This window comes from Lutra lutra, chromosome 7 (genome assembly GCF_902655055.1).
Source record: "Lutra lutra chromosome 7, mLutLut1.2, whole genome shotgun sequence".
Classification (NCBI taxonomy): Eukaryota; Metazoa; Chordata; class Mammalia; order Carnivora; family Mustelidae; genus Lutra; species Lutra lutra.
In genome coordinates, this window is record NC_062284.1 from 73,985,227 (window position 1) to 73,998,391 (window position 13,165).

Below are 13,165 nucleotides of genomic sequence, written 5' to 3' on the forward strand. Positions count from 1 at the left end.
ACTTGCTTTGCTCCGCCCAGGGACTGCCAAGAGTAAACTGGGGCCAAGATGGAGGTGGGCAGGAAATCCAATTCCCAAAGATGAATGTTCAGAGAGGCACAAGGAGAAGAAGACAGTGGCGAAGAGGCAGGACTAGGCAGGAAAGAGGGGCAGGCAGAATGGTGGTCTGGGAGGTGGGCTTTGGGGCTCACTGCCTGAGCTCAGTGCCCAGGGAAATAAATGTAGGTGAGGGGGAGCTGAGTACAAACCTGCAGGAAAACAACACTGTGCTTCTGGGAGGCCCAGGCATGGAAGGGAGCCAGTCACACTCAGGAATGAATCCCCGGTTTATTAGCTGTGTGACCTTGGTCCAGTTATGTAAAGTCTCTGAGTCTCAGGTCCTGATCTGCAGCAGTGTCTTTGGTGAAGAGCAAAAATATGTAAAATGCCTATAGCACAGAGTTCTCCCTCCATGGCTTTTCCTCACCTTGGCTCCCTGGCCCCGCCCCCACCTCCCCACAGTCCTTTGTTGAGGCCAGGAGGAGCCTTTTCCCGGTCCTTATCTCATCTCTGCCTTCTCCTTTGCAGGGGTTTAAGGAGATTGTACCTTGTTCAGGGAGAGCTCTGGGCTCCAGGTGAGGTTGGGTGGAACCCAGGCTGGGTAGTTAGATCCCGGGTGGGTGGTGGGCGGCTGCCTCAGGTAGCTGGGCCCTCCACTTGAGGGCTTGCCTGGACCATATCCCAAGGATAACAGGGAAGGAACCCTTCCATCTGGCTTTCTGGGCCCCAAGTTCTCCCCGCTTCCCAGCAGGGCCAACTGCTGGTTTCTCCCCGCTTCCCAGCAGGGCCAACTGCTGGTTTCTCCCCGCTTCCCAGCAGGGCCAACTGCTGGTTTCTCCCATCCCTTATCATGACTATTCTTGCTCCCTGTGCTACTCAAAACGCAGGTACTCAGGGCTTTTTCCAGTTCTCCTCTCTTGGGACCCCACAGCAACCAGATTGCCTGAGTTCTAATCCTGTTTCAACACTTTTAGTGAACTTGGCAAGACCTCTTGGAGCCTCTGGTTCCCTGTCTGTAAAGTGGGGATAATAATGAAATCAATAGCATCAGGCTTTCTGTGAAGATTAAGAGATTCCTGAGAACAGTGCCTTGCCCTGCTGTTAAATGTTGGATAAAAGCAACTATTATTATTGCTATTTGAGGCCAGCCCCATGGAGGCAGCTGCAGGTCAAAGACGCAGTGTGTGTCCTTGAGAAACTCACATCACATAGACCATGCTTGAATTCAGTCAGGACCTTGAAATAAAGTCCAAACGCTCTGTCACAACCAGTAAGACCCTCTGTGATCTGGCCACTGCCCACCTTGTTACTTTATCTCATCCCGCTCTCCCCTATCCTTTGTTTTCCACCCACATTGTCCTTTCTGGCTCTCAGATACTTCCAGCTCTTTCCCACCTCTAGGACTCTGTCTGTCCTGCTGCCTCTGTCTAGACCACTCTTCCCCCACCTGCTTTCCATCGTCATGTCAAATTCCTCACCCTCAGAAAGGCCTTCCCTGGCTTTGCAAGTCTGAGCGGCACCCTCCTTCCACTCCCCTCAGCCTCCTATCTCAGAACACTGCTGCGTTTTCTTCATAGCACTAACGATTATCAGACGTGATCTGGTTTCCTTGTTTATCATCTGTCTCCTAAAACGTAAGCTTCACGAGGCAGAGATCTTATCTGGCTTGTCCTCCTCTGTCCTCGTAGCATTCAGAATAGTGCCTGGCCTCTACTGGTGCTCAGTAACTACCAGCTGAGTGGATGAAGGAACAGGGCAGCTGTGACCCTAGGACAAATCTGAGTAAGACCAGGGCTTCCATAGGTGTCACCAGCACTGGGCTGAGGGGAAAGAGTTGTGGGGCTATTTGCCCAGTGCACCCAGATTTTCCATGTGTCTCCCAGGCCAGACAAGTTTCTCTCTTATTCCTTTTTTTTTTTTAATTCCCTTTCTTTTTTTTTTTTTTAAAGGATTTTATTTATTTATTTGACAGAGAGAGATCACAAGTAGGCAGAGAGGCAGGCAGAGAGAGGGGAGGAAGCAGGCTCCCTGCGGAGCAGAGAGCCCGACGCGGGGCTCGATCCCAGGACCCTGGGACCATGACCTGAGCCGAAGGCAGAGGCTTTACCCCACTGAGCCACCCAGGCGCCCCATTTCCCTTTATTTCTTAAAGACTCGCTTATTTATTTGGGGGGGGCAGGGAGAGGAAAAGAATCTCAAGCAGACTCCCCTCTGAGTATGGAACCTGACATGGGGCTTGATCTCAAGATCCCCGGGGAGATCATGACCTGAGCTGAAACCAAGAGTCGGACACTTTGACTGAGCCACGCAGGCGCCCCACACAAGGTTCTCTTTGAAGGCAGGCTCCCAAGCCTAAGCATCTTCGTAACTACAGGTGATACTACAAATAACAAACTACCAGTACCATTATCGCTAACTAATCAGGGCGCTGGAGCAGTACTCTAGAGGGCCCCATTGCTGGCTCACAGGCAGCTTCTGATCCAGGAGGTGGACCCCAGGGCCGAGGACAGTATGTATGGATTTACTGGTGGGGAGAGAAGTGTTTCAGCATTTTAACTGCTGGTGCGGGGCCTTCCCATCAGGCATGTGCCAACAGGCTTGTGAAGACCCTGCTGAGCCCTGTGGTTTCAGTGGTAGCTGAGGTCCAGAGTGGCTGAGCTTGTTGGCGCTTTTGTGGTCAACCAGGTTACCCTCTCAAAACCGAAAAACAAAACAAAACCAAAATAACCACAAGCGTGTCTACACAGGAGGAGAAAGGTCCAGAGAGGGCTCAAGGTCAAGAAATGACCAGAGGCAGGGGTAGGACTTCAAGGCAGCAGGGGAGGACTGGGCTGTCTTTCTGTGGAAGGGCAGGACAGCCACATTCTAGCTTCCTGAAAGCCCCCAGGGCCTCATGGTGGGGATACTTTCCATCCCATCTCCCCTGCCCTGCCCTGCTGGGTGCTGATCCCTCCTCCCAGGGGCTCTGTCAGGCCCCTCTGGCTGTGGGCCCATGCCCAGGCAAGTGAGGACAGGTGTGAGGTGAACTTTCCTATGCTTCCGCCTTCTGCATTCTTCCCATTGTCACCCCTATCTCCCCACGCCCCCAAGGATTCCCTGGAAGCTGAAATGACTCAGGGATTCCAAAATTAGTTCCCCCAGGAGGAAAACCCTCTGGAAAATGTTTCTCATGGCAGGGAATCACCCAAAGGAATCCCACAGAGCGGTGAGGAGATAAGGACGGAGGCTGAGCAAACCGGAGGGGTGGGGTGCATGTGACTCAGAGCCCAGGTTCTCAGGTCAGAGCCGATCACCACAATGGGGGAAAGGCCAGCCCTGGGGGCAACTGTGTGCTCGCAGGGGCCTTCCCTCTGCCTCATAGGGCTTTCTTCAGGATGTCCTGGTACAGAGGGAAGAGGACACCCCAAAGGCCTCTCCTGAAGGGCAGTGTGGGTCTCTGGCAGCACCAACAAGCAGCTGGGATCACTGCCAGCTCTTTTGAGCACCCCCTCCTGGACAGGGCCAAGATGGGAAGATCTGGGTCAATGTGAATCTCTGAGGCTCTCATTGGTTTGCGGGGCTCCCACAGGGATCCAGCTCTTGTGGAAGAGCAGTGGCCCCTCACAGCCTTTTCTGGGGTTAAGGGTTTCTCCAGAACCCCCAAAAGCCATGTGCCAGGCATGGGGAATATGGAGCTAGAGCGGTGGGTCCCCTCCAGCAGGGCTGAGTGCCCAAGCGGACAGGAATGTCCCCGGCCTCTGGCAGGTTCAGGTGAGACCTGTCCTGGCCCAAGCCTGGGTAAGCAGGAAAGCACAGATGGAGAGTGAGGAGGGGGAGGGCCTTTCTTCCATTTGCAGCTGACTAGGGGTCAGTCCAGTGTGGCTCCTGCGTGCCAGGAGGTTAGATTTGGAACCGGTCAGGGCTGGGGTAAAAAGCCAGCTCTGTCCCTAACTATACAACCTTGGGCAGGTTACTAAATTTCTTTGGGTCTTAGTTGTGTCATCTGTAATATGGGGATACAAGTTTCCATCTCATCATTTCGTTTTAAGGATAAAATGAGCTGCTGCAGGTACAGGGCCCTATCCTGGCACGTGACACCCAGGAGCCGAGGTCCCATGGCACACAGAAGCTAGAGGGTGTGGGGGAGCATAGGGCAGACAGCAGGGCGATGGGAGTGGGTGATGTGTTCCTCACCTCAGTGCTTTTCCTAAGAGCTCCTGCTCCCCCAGCCACCACCTGTTTCCCCTAAACCCCCACTTCACCCCCAGTACCAGGTTTCCTCAAACCCACCAGAACAGCTTCTCCAATTCTCCAGACCGCCCCCCCCAACCTGATCTCATCACTCCTCCGCTCTGGGGCTGCTTTGCCCTACAGCATTTGAAGGATTCCTCCTCATTCTGCAGTTTAACTTATTCCTGGGTCCCTTTGTTTATTTTCTGAGTCCTTGGTTACTAGAGGAGTATTTTCTAAGGGAAAGCACATGCAAATCAGAAAACATCATTCTAGATGTTTTCTAGATGTCTGTGTATGAGTGTGTTGGGAAGGGTGGGTTGTGGGTGTGGGGGATGAGGGGGATGGATGGGCAAGGATGGAGAGGAAAGGCTTGGAGGGAAGTAGGTGGCCTGCTTTAAGCACTGTGTCTCCCCGGAGGGGTGACCCCAGGCTGACTCATGTCTTCGGGGTCAGGCCTAGTTAAAACACTTCTAAGCATGTATGCCCCCTCCTGGCCGACAGTGGCCCATGGAGCTGGCTGAGCTTGGGTGGACTTGCCCCATGACCCTAGACGGGCAGCTACCTGCTACGGCCGGCCCTTGTCCCCAGTGCCTTGGGAGTGGGGGTAGGGGCAGGTCCGTTCTGGAACTGGGATCTCCTGCTGGGCCATAGGTGAGGCTGTTAACAACCAAGCCCTTCCTCTTCCTGGCTTCACATCATTTATGCAATGGAAGCAACCACCCACATCTTCTTCCATCAGACCCTACACGTCCAGCTGACAAACTGATGGGGTCAAGGCATTCCAGGCAGTCCTGTGGGGTTAGGCCTGCATCCCTGGCCCAGAGGAGATCAGGACAGGGTGGGATGGGGCATGGAGCAGCCACTGGAGTGGGTGAGGGGAAGTGGGTAACGGACAATGAGAAAGATGCCTTAGGTGATGGGGGTCCTAGATGTTGGGGTCATCGAAAGCGAGAAAGAGGTCAGAGAACAGAAGGGTTGAGGGTCAAAGGAGATAGAGGGAAATGTTCATTAAGGTGGGTGACCAGATGGCTGTCTGAGAAGAAAGGGAATGGCAGAGACAAGGCCCTGGATGAGGGCATAGGAATGAGGCCTCTTGAAGACAGAACAGATGATGTTCCCTAATTTGGGGTACCAAGCCAAACAGGGGAATTCCCATAACACCAGTTCTCCAGTGCCCAGAATGGCAGAGTACTATTACTTTGACCCCACACCCTGAAAGGTGCAAAGAACAGATTTTTCCCAATAGGATCCCAAGGTGTGATGTGAATTACAACTTCCATGAATATAACATTTGAGCAGCTTTTGGAAACACTTTCAGGTTTTTTTTGTTTTGTTTTTTAATGTCAGGTCACTCCCTCCAAAAGGTCGTGGAAATAAATTTGAATAAACAAAACAGGTTTGCTGAAAATAAAACCAGGACGCCACAGCTGCTCCAGTCAGCCTGCTTCCACAAGGCCCCACCTGTCAGCCAGTGCGGCACTGTGGCTGGGCGAGCAGCATCAGACATGAACCAGGTGAGTGTGAAGGGGCCGCACAGGTGCTGAGGGTGGAGAGAGGCCAGGCTCCAGGGCTGGGGCTGGGGCTGGGGGCCAGGGGCCAGGTGGAGCTCTTAGAGAACAGCTGGGGAGGGTGCACCCTGATTGTTTGAGAGCAGTTCTCTCATTGGCCTTTTCCTGTAGGTGATCGTGTTCTTGGTCATGGCCATGGGAACCCACAGCCTCAATTTTCGCATCCGGAAGGACTGCGCCCACTGGCCCAGCTGCTGCCCCGGCAAAAGGCAGGATCCCGCTCACGAGTGGCTGATGGGGAACACTGTGCTCAAGTTCCCCCGAGAGGCCACGGGCCTCACCCACCACCCAGAATCCTGCAGGGCCAGTGAAGATGGACCCCTCAACAGCAGGTCTATCTCTCCCTGGAGATATGAGTGAGTCTGCTGCCCCCTCGCAAATGCCAGCACGTGGGCCATCAGGGTGTATGGGAGGGGATTGGGGGAGGGGTTCCATCCAAGTCCAGCTGGCCCACACCCCCTTTTATCTCAGAGAGGCCATAAAGGTAGAGGCTTCAGGCAAGGCCTAGTCTGGGTGCTAGCTCCCACTCTTAGTGGGTGACTTTGAGCTACTTCCTCAAGGTTTCAAAGCTGTTTTTTTTTTCATCTGTAAAATGATATAAGACACCATCCCCCACCCCAGGCCAATGTCTGTAAAATGACGTAAGACCCCCCAGGCCAACGTGCAGATCTGATGAAATAATGTGTGTAAAATCTATACTTAGTACCGGAAAGGTTGGTTCTCTCCTTTTCCTCTCTTCTTCTACCCCTCCTCCTCCCCCATCTCCTCCTCCTTCCTCTTCTGTCCCTACAATGGAACATGTTTTTCTAACTGAAATATCAGGAAATGAGGGTATGAAAAAGGCATGAAGCACCCCAATACCCACTACAAGTGACCCAGTCCCTAGGGGGGCTGTAAGTGTACCAAGTTAGTGAAACCTTCTGCTCTGAGGGTAGCCAGAACACTGGGATGGTTTTCTTTGGTTATGGGCAGTCTTACTCTTCCATTCAGTGTGCCACACAAATCCTAAAATTCTCTCTTGGTGCCATGATGTAACATGTATTAGGAAGCAGTGAAATTGGGACAATGACTCAAAATATTAAAAATTAGGGCCTTAGGGATCCTTGTCTTGTGTCTTCTTGGGGTGCCTGTGTTTGCATTCTTCGTAAGTCTAATTCTGGCTCGTCCTTGGCTTTGGGGATGGTGGACAATTTCGGTGGGTAGGGAGAAGGTCAGCTTTGGGTGAGACCAGATCCCTGGTAGAGACTCCAGGTCATCATGCTTTGAGGTGGTCTCAGAAGTCTGGCTGGGTCCCGGGCTAAATCCAACGAGGCAGGGAGCCCCTCTGGGGAGGCTGGGTGCCAGAGGGCTGACCTGGCTGGGGTCCAGACCCCTCATTTGGAGGCCATGAGCCCCTGATGACTACTTGGCTGATCTTCCCGCAAAGTATTCTTTGCCATACTCGTTCCACAGGCTGCTCCTCAGAAAAAAGTGATGACAGTTAAGTGTGGGACACCTGATGCAGCCCTCACACCTCAGAGATTCATAATGTGCTCAGCATGTTCAAAGTTGCAAGAAGTCTGCAGAAGAGAAACTGTAAATTCAGCATTTCCCAAACTCATTTGGCCCCAGGCCCCTTTTCGTGTAGAGTACTTATTAGGGAACCCACCCTGGGAAAGGCGGCTCTAGCTGAGCCCCAGCTCGTGAGGGCTTGTCTGCATGGAGAACGGTCTTGCAACCCAGAGGCTGTTTCCTGTTAGCCTTTGGGAGGTCCAGACCTTTGGAGCGTCTACATTTCGAGTCTTGTTTTGGCCACAAAACCCTTTCAGAATAAATAAATAAATCTTACCATGCATACTTACATGTGCTTATAGTAGATGCAGGAAAGTGTCTGGAAGGATATGCAGGCACTGGTCGACAGCGGCTCCCTCTGGGGAGAGGGACTGGTAGGGAGACTGACTGTCTTCACTTTACAGTGTTTCATACTTGGATATAAGAGCGGTTTTTACTTTATAATAATAATTTTTAAAAGTCCTAAAAATGTAGTAACAATTACAAAAAGTAACCTCATGCCGGATGTACATGAGATGGAAGCAGAGCTTGTCTGGGGGGCCTCCACATGGCTCCGGGACCAGAAAACCACCCCTCCTTCCCTGCCCCTCTCTACCGGTGGGGGAAAATAAATCCCAGAGAGGAGGGGGTGACTTGTTGAAAGTCACTCAGCAAGTGCGTACAAGAGCTGAGTGGGGGGGAGGGTAAAACCTGAGTCGGGGGGGTCCCACCCCAGCCCCTCCCCGGCCCCATCCCCTGCCTGCCTGCCCCGCCAGCCTCCCTCCAGAGTCTGACCAGTGCCTCCTCCACAGGTTGGACCGGGACTTGAACCGGCTCCCCCAGGACCTGTACCATGCCCGCTGCCTGTGTCCACACTGCGTCAGCCTCCAGACGGGCTCCCACATGGACCCCCTGGGCAACTCGGAGTTGCTCTACCACAACCAGACCGTCTTCTACCGGAGGCCATGTCCCGGCGAGCAAGGCGCCCAGGATGGCTACTGCCTGGAGCAGCGGCTCTATCAGGTCTCCTTGGCTTGTGTGTGTGTGCGGCCGCGAGTGATGGCCTAGTCATGCTGCCCGTGCCCGGTTCCCGGTCGGACCACCCGCCATGGTGAGCCAGGATGCCTGAGTGCTCAGCCCCTCCAAAGAACTACTTGGAGCAGCAAGACTGTGGGACAGGATCGGGGACTTTCGGGGGAACTGCACGTTTCACTTTTTAGAGTGGATGGGAAAGGCGGGGCGAAGCAGCAGAGATGCTTACAGCCACGGGAAGAGGACCTCCTGGCATTTCCTCTTGGGAAAAGTCTTTAAGGCTCCAAAGACCACCCGTCTCTTCCTTTTCTCCCATCCCCAGCTGCCCTGGCACGGCACAAGCACTTTCTTGCTCCTTTCCCCTTTGCCAATGGAGAGCCCATCATTTCATGTGTTCATCCGTCTGTCCATCTGTCCGTCCATCCATCCACCCGTCCGTCACTCAGTGACATCTACTTTGCACATACCTTGGTGCAGTTACTAGGCTCTGAGGAAGAGGCTGTTATTGAGCATGGAGAGACTTACCCAAATAAATAATCTGTATTCAAAATGGTCTAATTTATCTTGGCGTCCCCGGTGCCTGAACACCAGGCTCCCCAGCCTGGCCCCTTCTCTTCCCCATGGTCAGATCTTACCTACTACCCTGTCCTTCTGCCTTCCAGAGTTTCCACTGTGGCCTCCAGTCCCTCCCCTTCTCTGGCTCCCTGGCCTACCCCTGAGCACTGGGGTGGGGGTCAGACTGCCCTCCTGGCATGCTGGAGAGACAGAGGCCCATTGAGGCACTACAGCAGGCACACAGCGCCACCTTGTCCCCCCAACAATCTGCCTTTGTCCTCACTCTTGGCTGCTACAGCCTGGGCCAGGGGGGTGCTGCCTGGGCCGGGCTCCAGCTCCCACCCTCCCTAAAAGGAAAAGGGGAAAAGGACAGCCAGAAAGAGGGGAATTAGGGGAGGGGGATGTAAACTTCTTCAGGCTTGGATCCTTGGGGGGCTCCTGGTCTAGCTCAGATTCTCAGCTTACCTCCCAGCTCCTCCCAGTTTCTGTGTGGACCTCCTCCTTTCCCCCCTCCTCCCTGCTCTCCTTCTCTAGGCCGGGTTGGGCTCTAGCAACCAGAGGGCTGACCACTCCTCCCCGCTCCTCCCCTGCCCTCCCCATGTGCTTCCCGGGGTGGGGTGGAGACGGTGCAGGCACCAGCAGGGGCACTCTGGGCAGCTGGGAGAAGGCCCGTCTGGCTGAGCGAGGCTCCTTGGCGGCCCCTCGGCCGACCTCCCCGCTTTTCTTGCAGGTTTCTCCAAGTGCCTCCCTGCTTCTGTTTGCTTCCCCATCTCTCCAGGTTTCTGTTTTCCCAGTTCCCTTCTCAGGCTGGTGGCAGTGGGGGCTGTGCCTGGTGGGCCCCACGGAGATGCTCAGTGCTCGGGATCGCCGGGATGGGCTCCCTGCGGAGGGGGCAGCTGCGGGGCTCCAGGGCTTCGCTGTGGACAAGACTTTCCTCTCCTCCCTCAAAGGCATCCTGCTGGAAACCGAGCTGGTAACAGCCACCTCCCCGACCTGGCGCTTCCATCTCTCCCAGTATGATCTCACTCCCCCCTCTCCCTGCTCAGTGCCCTCACTGGGCATACCCCTTGGGTGGTCTTCTTTCCGGGGCTCTCTGGACACCGCTCCTGCCCCGGCTACCCTGCCCTCCTCCTCTGGCTGCCTCTCCCTCTGAAGGCCCTTACAGCAGCTTCAGCGGCCGCAGGAAGAGCTGAAGTTAGTACAAGACTTTATCTGCATCTGCTCCCCATGAACACCTGTTCTCGGGGCAGGATCTTCCCCTGTCACTTAGCAAAACCTGAGTGTCATCCTAAGTCCGTGTGTATGTGTCAGCGACATCGCCAGAGCTGAAGGGACCCTTAGAGTCCACTGTGGAACTACTGTCTTCTAAATCTTGTCTTTTGGTGTGGAACCGGACAGGCTGGTGTGCACCCTGTTACCCTGGGCTTTCAGCAGGACACCTCTTCTGTGGGTTCCATAGAATGGTGCCCCCTGGAGGGGTGCAGCTTGGTCAAACTGCTGGGGTCCTGGACAGGGGGAGTTGGGAAGCTTGGAGACTGCCCTCGAGGCGCCAGCGCCCTGGAGTGTGGCTCCCGCTACCAGGGGTGGGTAGACCGGCAAGAATGGGTGTTGGGGGCAGCCCGAGGGAGTTTCCGAGGAGGGAAGGCAAAAAAATCTGGCTAGGCCTGTGTCCCCTTCCTGGCAAGCTTCACACCCCGGGTCCTGCAGGCCCTGACCTTCGTCATCTTCATCTGCTTCACGGCCTCCATCTCCGCCTACATGGCCGCAGCACTGCTGGAGTTCTTCATCACGCTCGCCTTCCTCTTCCTCTACGCCACCCAGTACTACCTGCGCTTCGATCGGCTGAACTGGCCCTGTCTGGTGAGGGACTCTGCCCTACCACATTCTGGTCCCTTACTTCTTGAAGGTGAAATTTCCCTTTTCCCTCCCAGCCTCTCTCCTTTCCCTGGGTCAGTACGGGGCCCAGCTCCTACACAATCACTTAGAGCTGCTCTCCCACTCACTGAAGCTCCCACCCCAGCCCCGGCCCTGCCCTGGGCCCCTGGTCGGCCTGCGCCAGCCCTGCCCACCTCCCCCTGGCCCAGGGTCCTGGCTCCTAGTCCTGGCCGCTCTGCATTCACCTGCATCCCTTCCCTGGCTCAATCACGCTCTCTGTATCTCTTGCAAGTGCTTCATATTGTGCCCAGGGGTTTCGCCATGTAGGGATTCACAGGGCCTGGGATGAAGTCACTGACTGGCCTGGAAAACCTCAGGATGATGTTCTCTTGCCCTCCGACTTCCCTTTGACCCTGCCCCCCCCCATCCCCCAGGACTTCCTCCGCTGTGTCAGTGCCATCATCATCTTCCTGGTGGTCTCCTTTGCAGCTGTGACCTCCCGGGATGGAGCTGCCATTGCTGCTTTTGTGAGTCCAGGCCTACAGAGCTCCCCAGGCCCTTGGGACCCCTGGCTGGTGTTTGCACACTGTTGGTGCCTCCCCACAAGCCCAAGCTGGGGCCCTGGGCTCTGGTTCACACAGTGCCCCATCCCGCCCACCTCCCTCTCCCTTGTACATGATGGCCAGCGGCTTTCTCTGTGTCATCCCAGCTCCTACACACCTACTCCCACAGGTGTTTGGCATCATCCTGGTTTCCGTCTTTGCCTACGATGCTTTCAAGATCTACCGGACCGAGATGGCTCCCAGGACCACCCAGGGTGAGTGTCTGTGCCATGGGGAAAGGACGTGCCCCCTCCCACCCTGTGCCCCAGGTGCCCGATCCTGACATGCCTTCCCTTCCTGGCTCCATATTCACAGAGGACCAGCAGTGACCCTGAGCTAACTGGCTCCTGGGCCCAGCCAGACAAAAGGAACAGAGCAGCCCTTTGGATCCTTTGGATTCTCTAGCCTGCAGCCTAATGTCCCCCAGCCAGGCCTTCAGGGATGGAGTCTGGCCTGAGAAGTCACCAGGGACTTGTCTGTGGGGCTCAGTGCTCTGAGATCTGACTCCCGATGAAGCTCTACTGGGAAGGGGGTGTTTTGGGGAGGGAGAGCAGGAAGAAGCTGATCAATCCCAAATTAAAAGATTCGAATCCTGCTGGTGTCTTTTTCTTCCCTAGGAGTTAGGCAGATCAGGAAAACCAGGGAGTAGTCACAAAAAAGCTGCCTGGAGCAGGTCATGGTCCCTTCTCTGCAACCAGGTCTGAGCCATGAGGAAGTGGGACTGGACTGAAGGTGCGGAAGACTTCCTTCCACACCACACTTCCTCTCCACGATCTCTGTGTGCCAGGCTGCTTTGTGGTGGGCCTGCTGGCTGGGCTCCCAGAGTCCTGTGTCTGAGAAGGCTCAAGCCTTCTCTGCGTGAGTGCCTACCAGCAGCACCTGTGCACACAGGTTTCTTAGGGGTTTGGAACCAGGTGCTTGCCTGGGGCGTGTTTAGAGCTCCCCCTTGTGGTGTGGGGAGGACTTGGCCCGCAGGCCACAGGAAAGAGGGCAGCCTGTGGCACCAGATGAGGGCAAAACCCCTCCAGATGCTGGCTCTGGAAGAGCTCTTAGATATCAGCAGGTCCAATGCCCTCATTTCACATAAGAGGAAACAAGCCCAGTTACAGGAAATGACTTTTTCACTTGTGACAGAGCTGGGACAAGAACCTAGCTTGCCTAACACCTATACAGGTGATCAGGATATGGTACAGAACTCCCGGTAGCTCAGAAAATAAATGGCCCAGCCTCATCTCCAGCTCCCTCCACCAGCGGGTCCGCTCTCCCAGCTTGCCAGCAAGCAAACATTTCCTGAGCATCTCCTGCCTATAGACCCTGTGCTGGGCCCTGGGGGATTCACAGGTGACAGGAGGGCCTGTCTTTGGGCATTCATAGCCAGGGAAGGTGACAGGCTAGTGAAGGATGGTCCTGACTGCCCACAGCAAATGCTAGGGGAGGGTTGGGTTGGGCTGGGGGCTTTTTGGAGAACAGACACTGCTACAGTCCAGGAATCAGCCCTGCCTGGCCCATGACAGCCAGGGTACTAGGGATGTCCCTGCTCAACCACATGGCCTAACTCAGCAGCTCATACAAGCTGGCTTGCTATCCCTCTAATGCTGGTTTGCTCCTGCTCTGAAATATCTTCCTTTTTTCTGGGGTGCTCCTTCCAGAGGCAGGCCCCAGCCCCCAAGACCTGCCCGAACCCTGGAACTTCAGTAGAGCTGCTTTGCTTCCCTAGGTGGTAGTCGTGGGCCTGCCTCAGTCTGACTTCTC

At 55.1% G+C, this 13,165-nt stretch overlaps 2 protein-coding genes across 2 annotated transcripts; both read left to right on the plus strand.

Annotated features, from left to right (window-relative positions):
• Window positions 1–5,628: 5,628 nt before the first annotated feature.
• On the plus strand, window positions 5,629–9,014 carry IL25 (interleukin 25). Its single transcript, XM_047735723.1, has 3 exons — window positions 5,629–5,765; window positions 5,931–6,175; window positions 8,162–9,014. The coding sequence occupies exons 1-3, from the start codon at window positions 5,757–5,759 to the stop codon at window positions 8,415–8,417; spliced, it is 510 nt and encodes a 169-aa protein (XP_047591679.1). The 5' UTR covers window positions 5,629–5,756; the 3' UTR covers window positions 8,418–9,014.
• Window positions 9,015–9,061: 47 nt separating this feature from the next.
• On the plus strand, window positions 9,062–12,095 carry CMTM5 (CKLF like MARVEL transmembrane domain containing 5). Its single transcript, XM_047735722.1, has 5 exons — window positions 9,062–9,909; window positions 10,644–10,796; window positions 11,246–11,338; window positions 11,544–11,628; window positions 11,729–12,095. The coding sequence occupies exons 1-5, from the start codon at window positions 9,535–9,537 to the stop codon at window positions 11,740–11,742; spliced, it is 720 nt and encodes a 239-aa protein (XP_047591678.1). The 5' UTR covers window positions 9,062–9,534; the 3' UTR covers window positions 11,743–12,095.
• The last annotated feature ends 1,070 nt before the right edge of the window (window positions 12,096–13,165 follow it).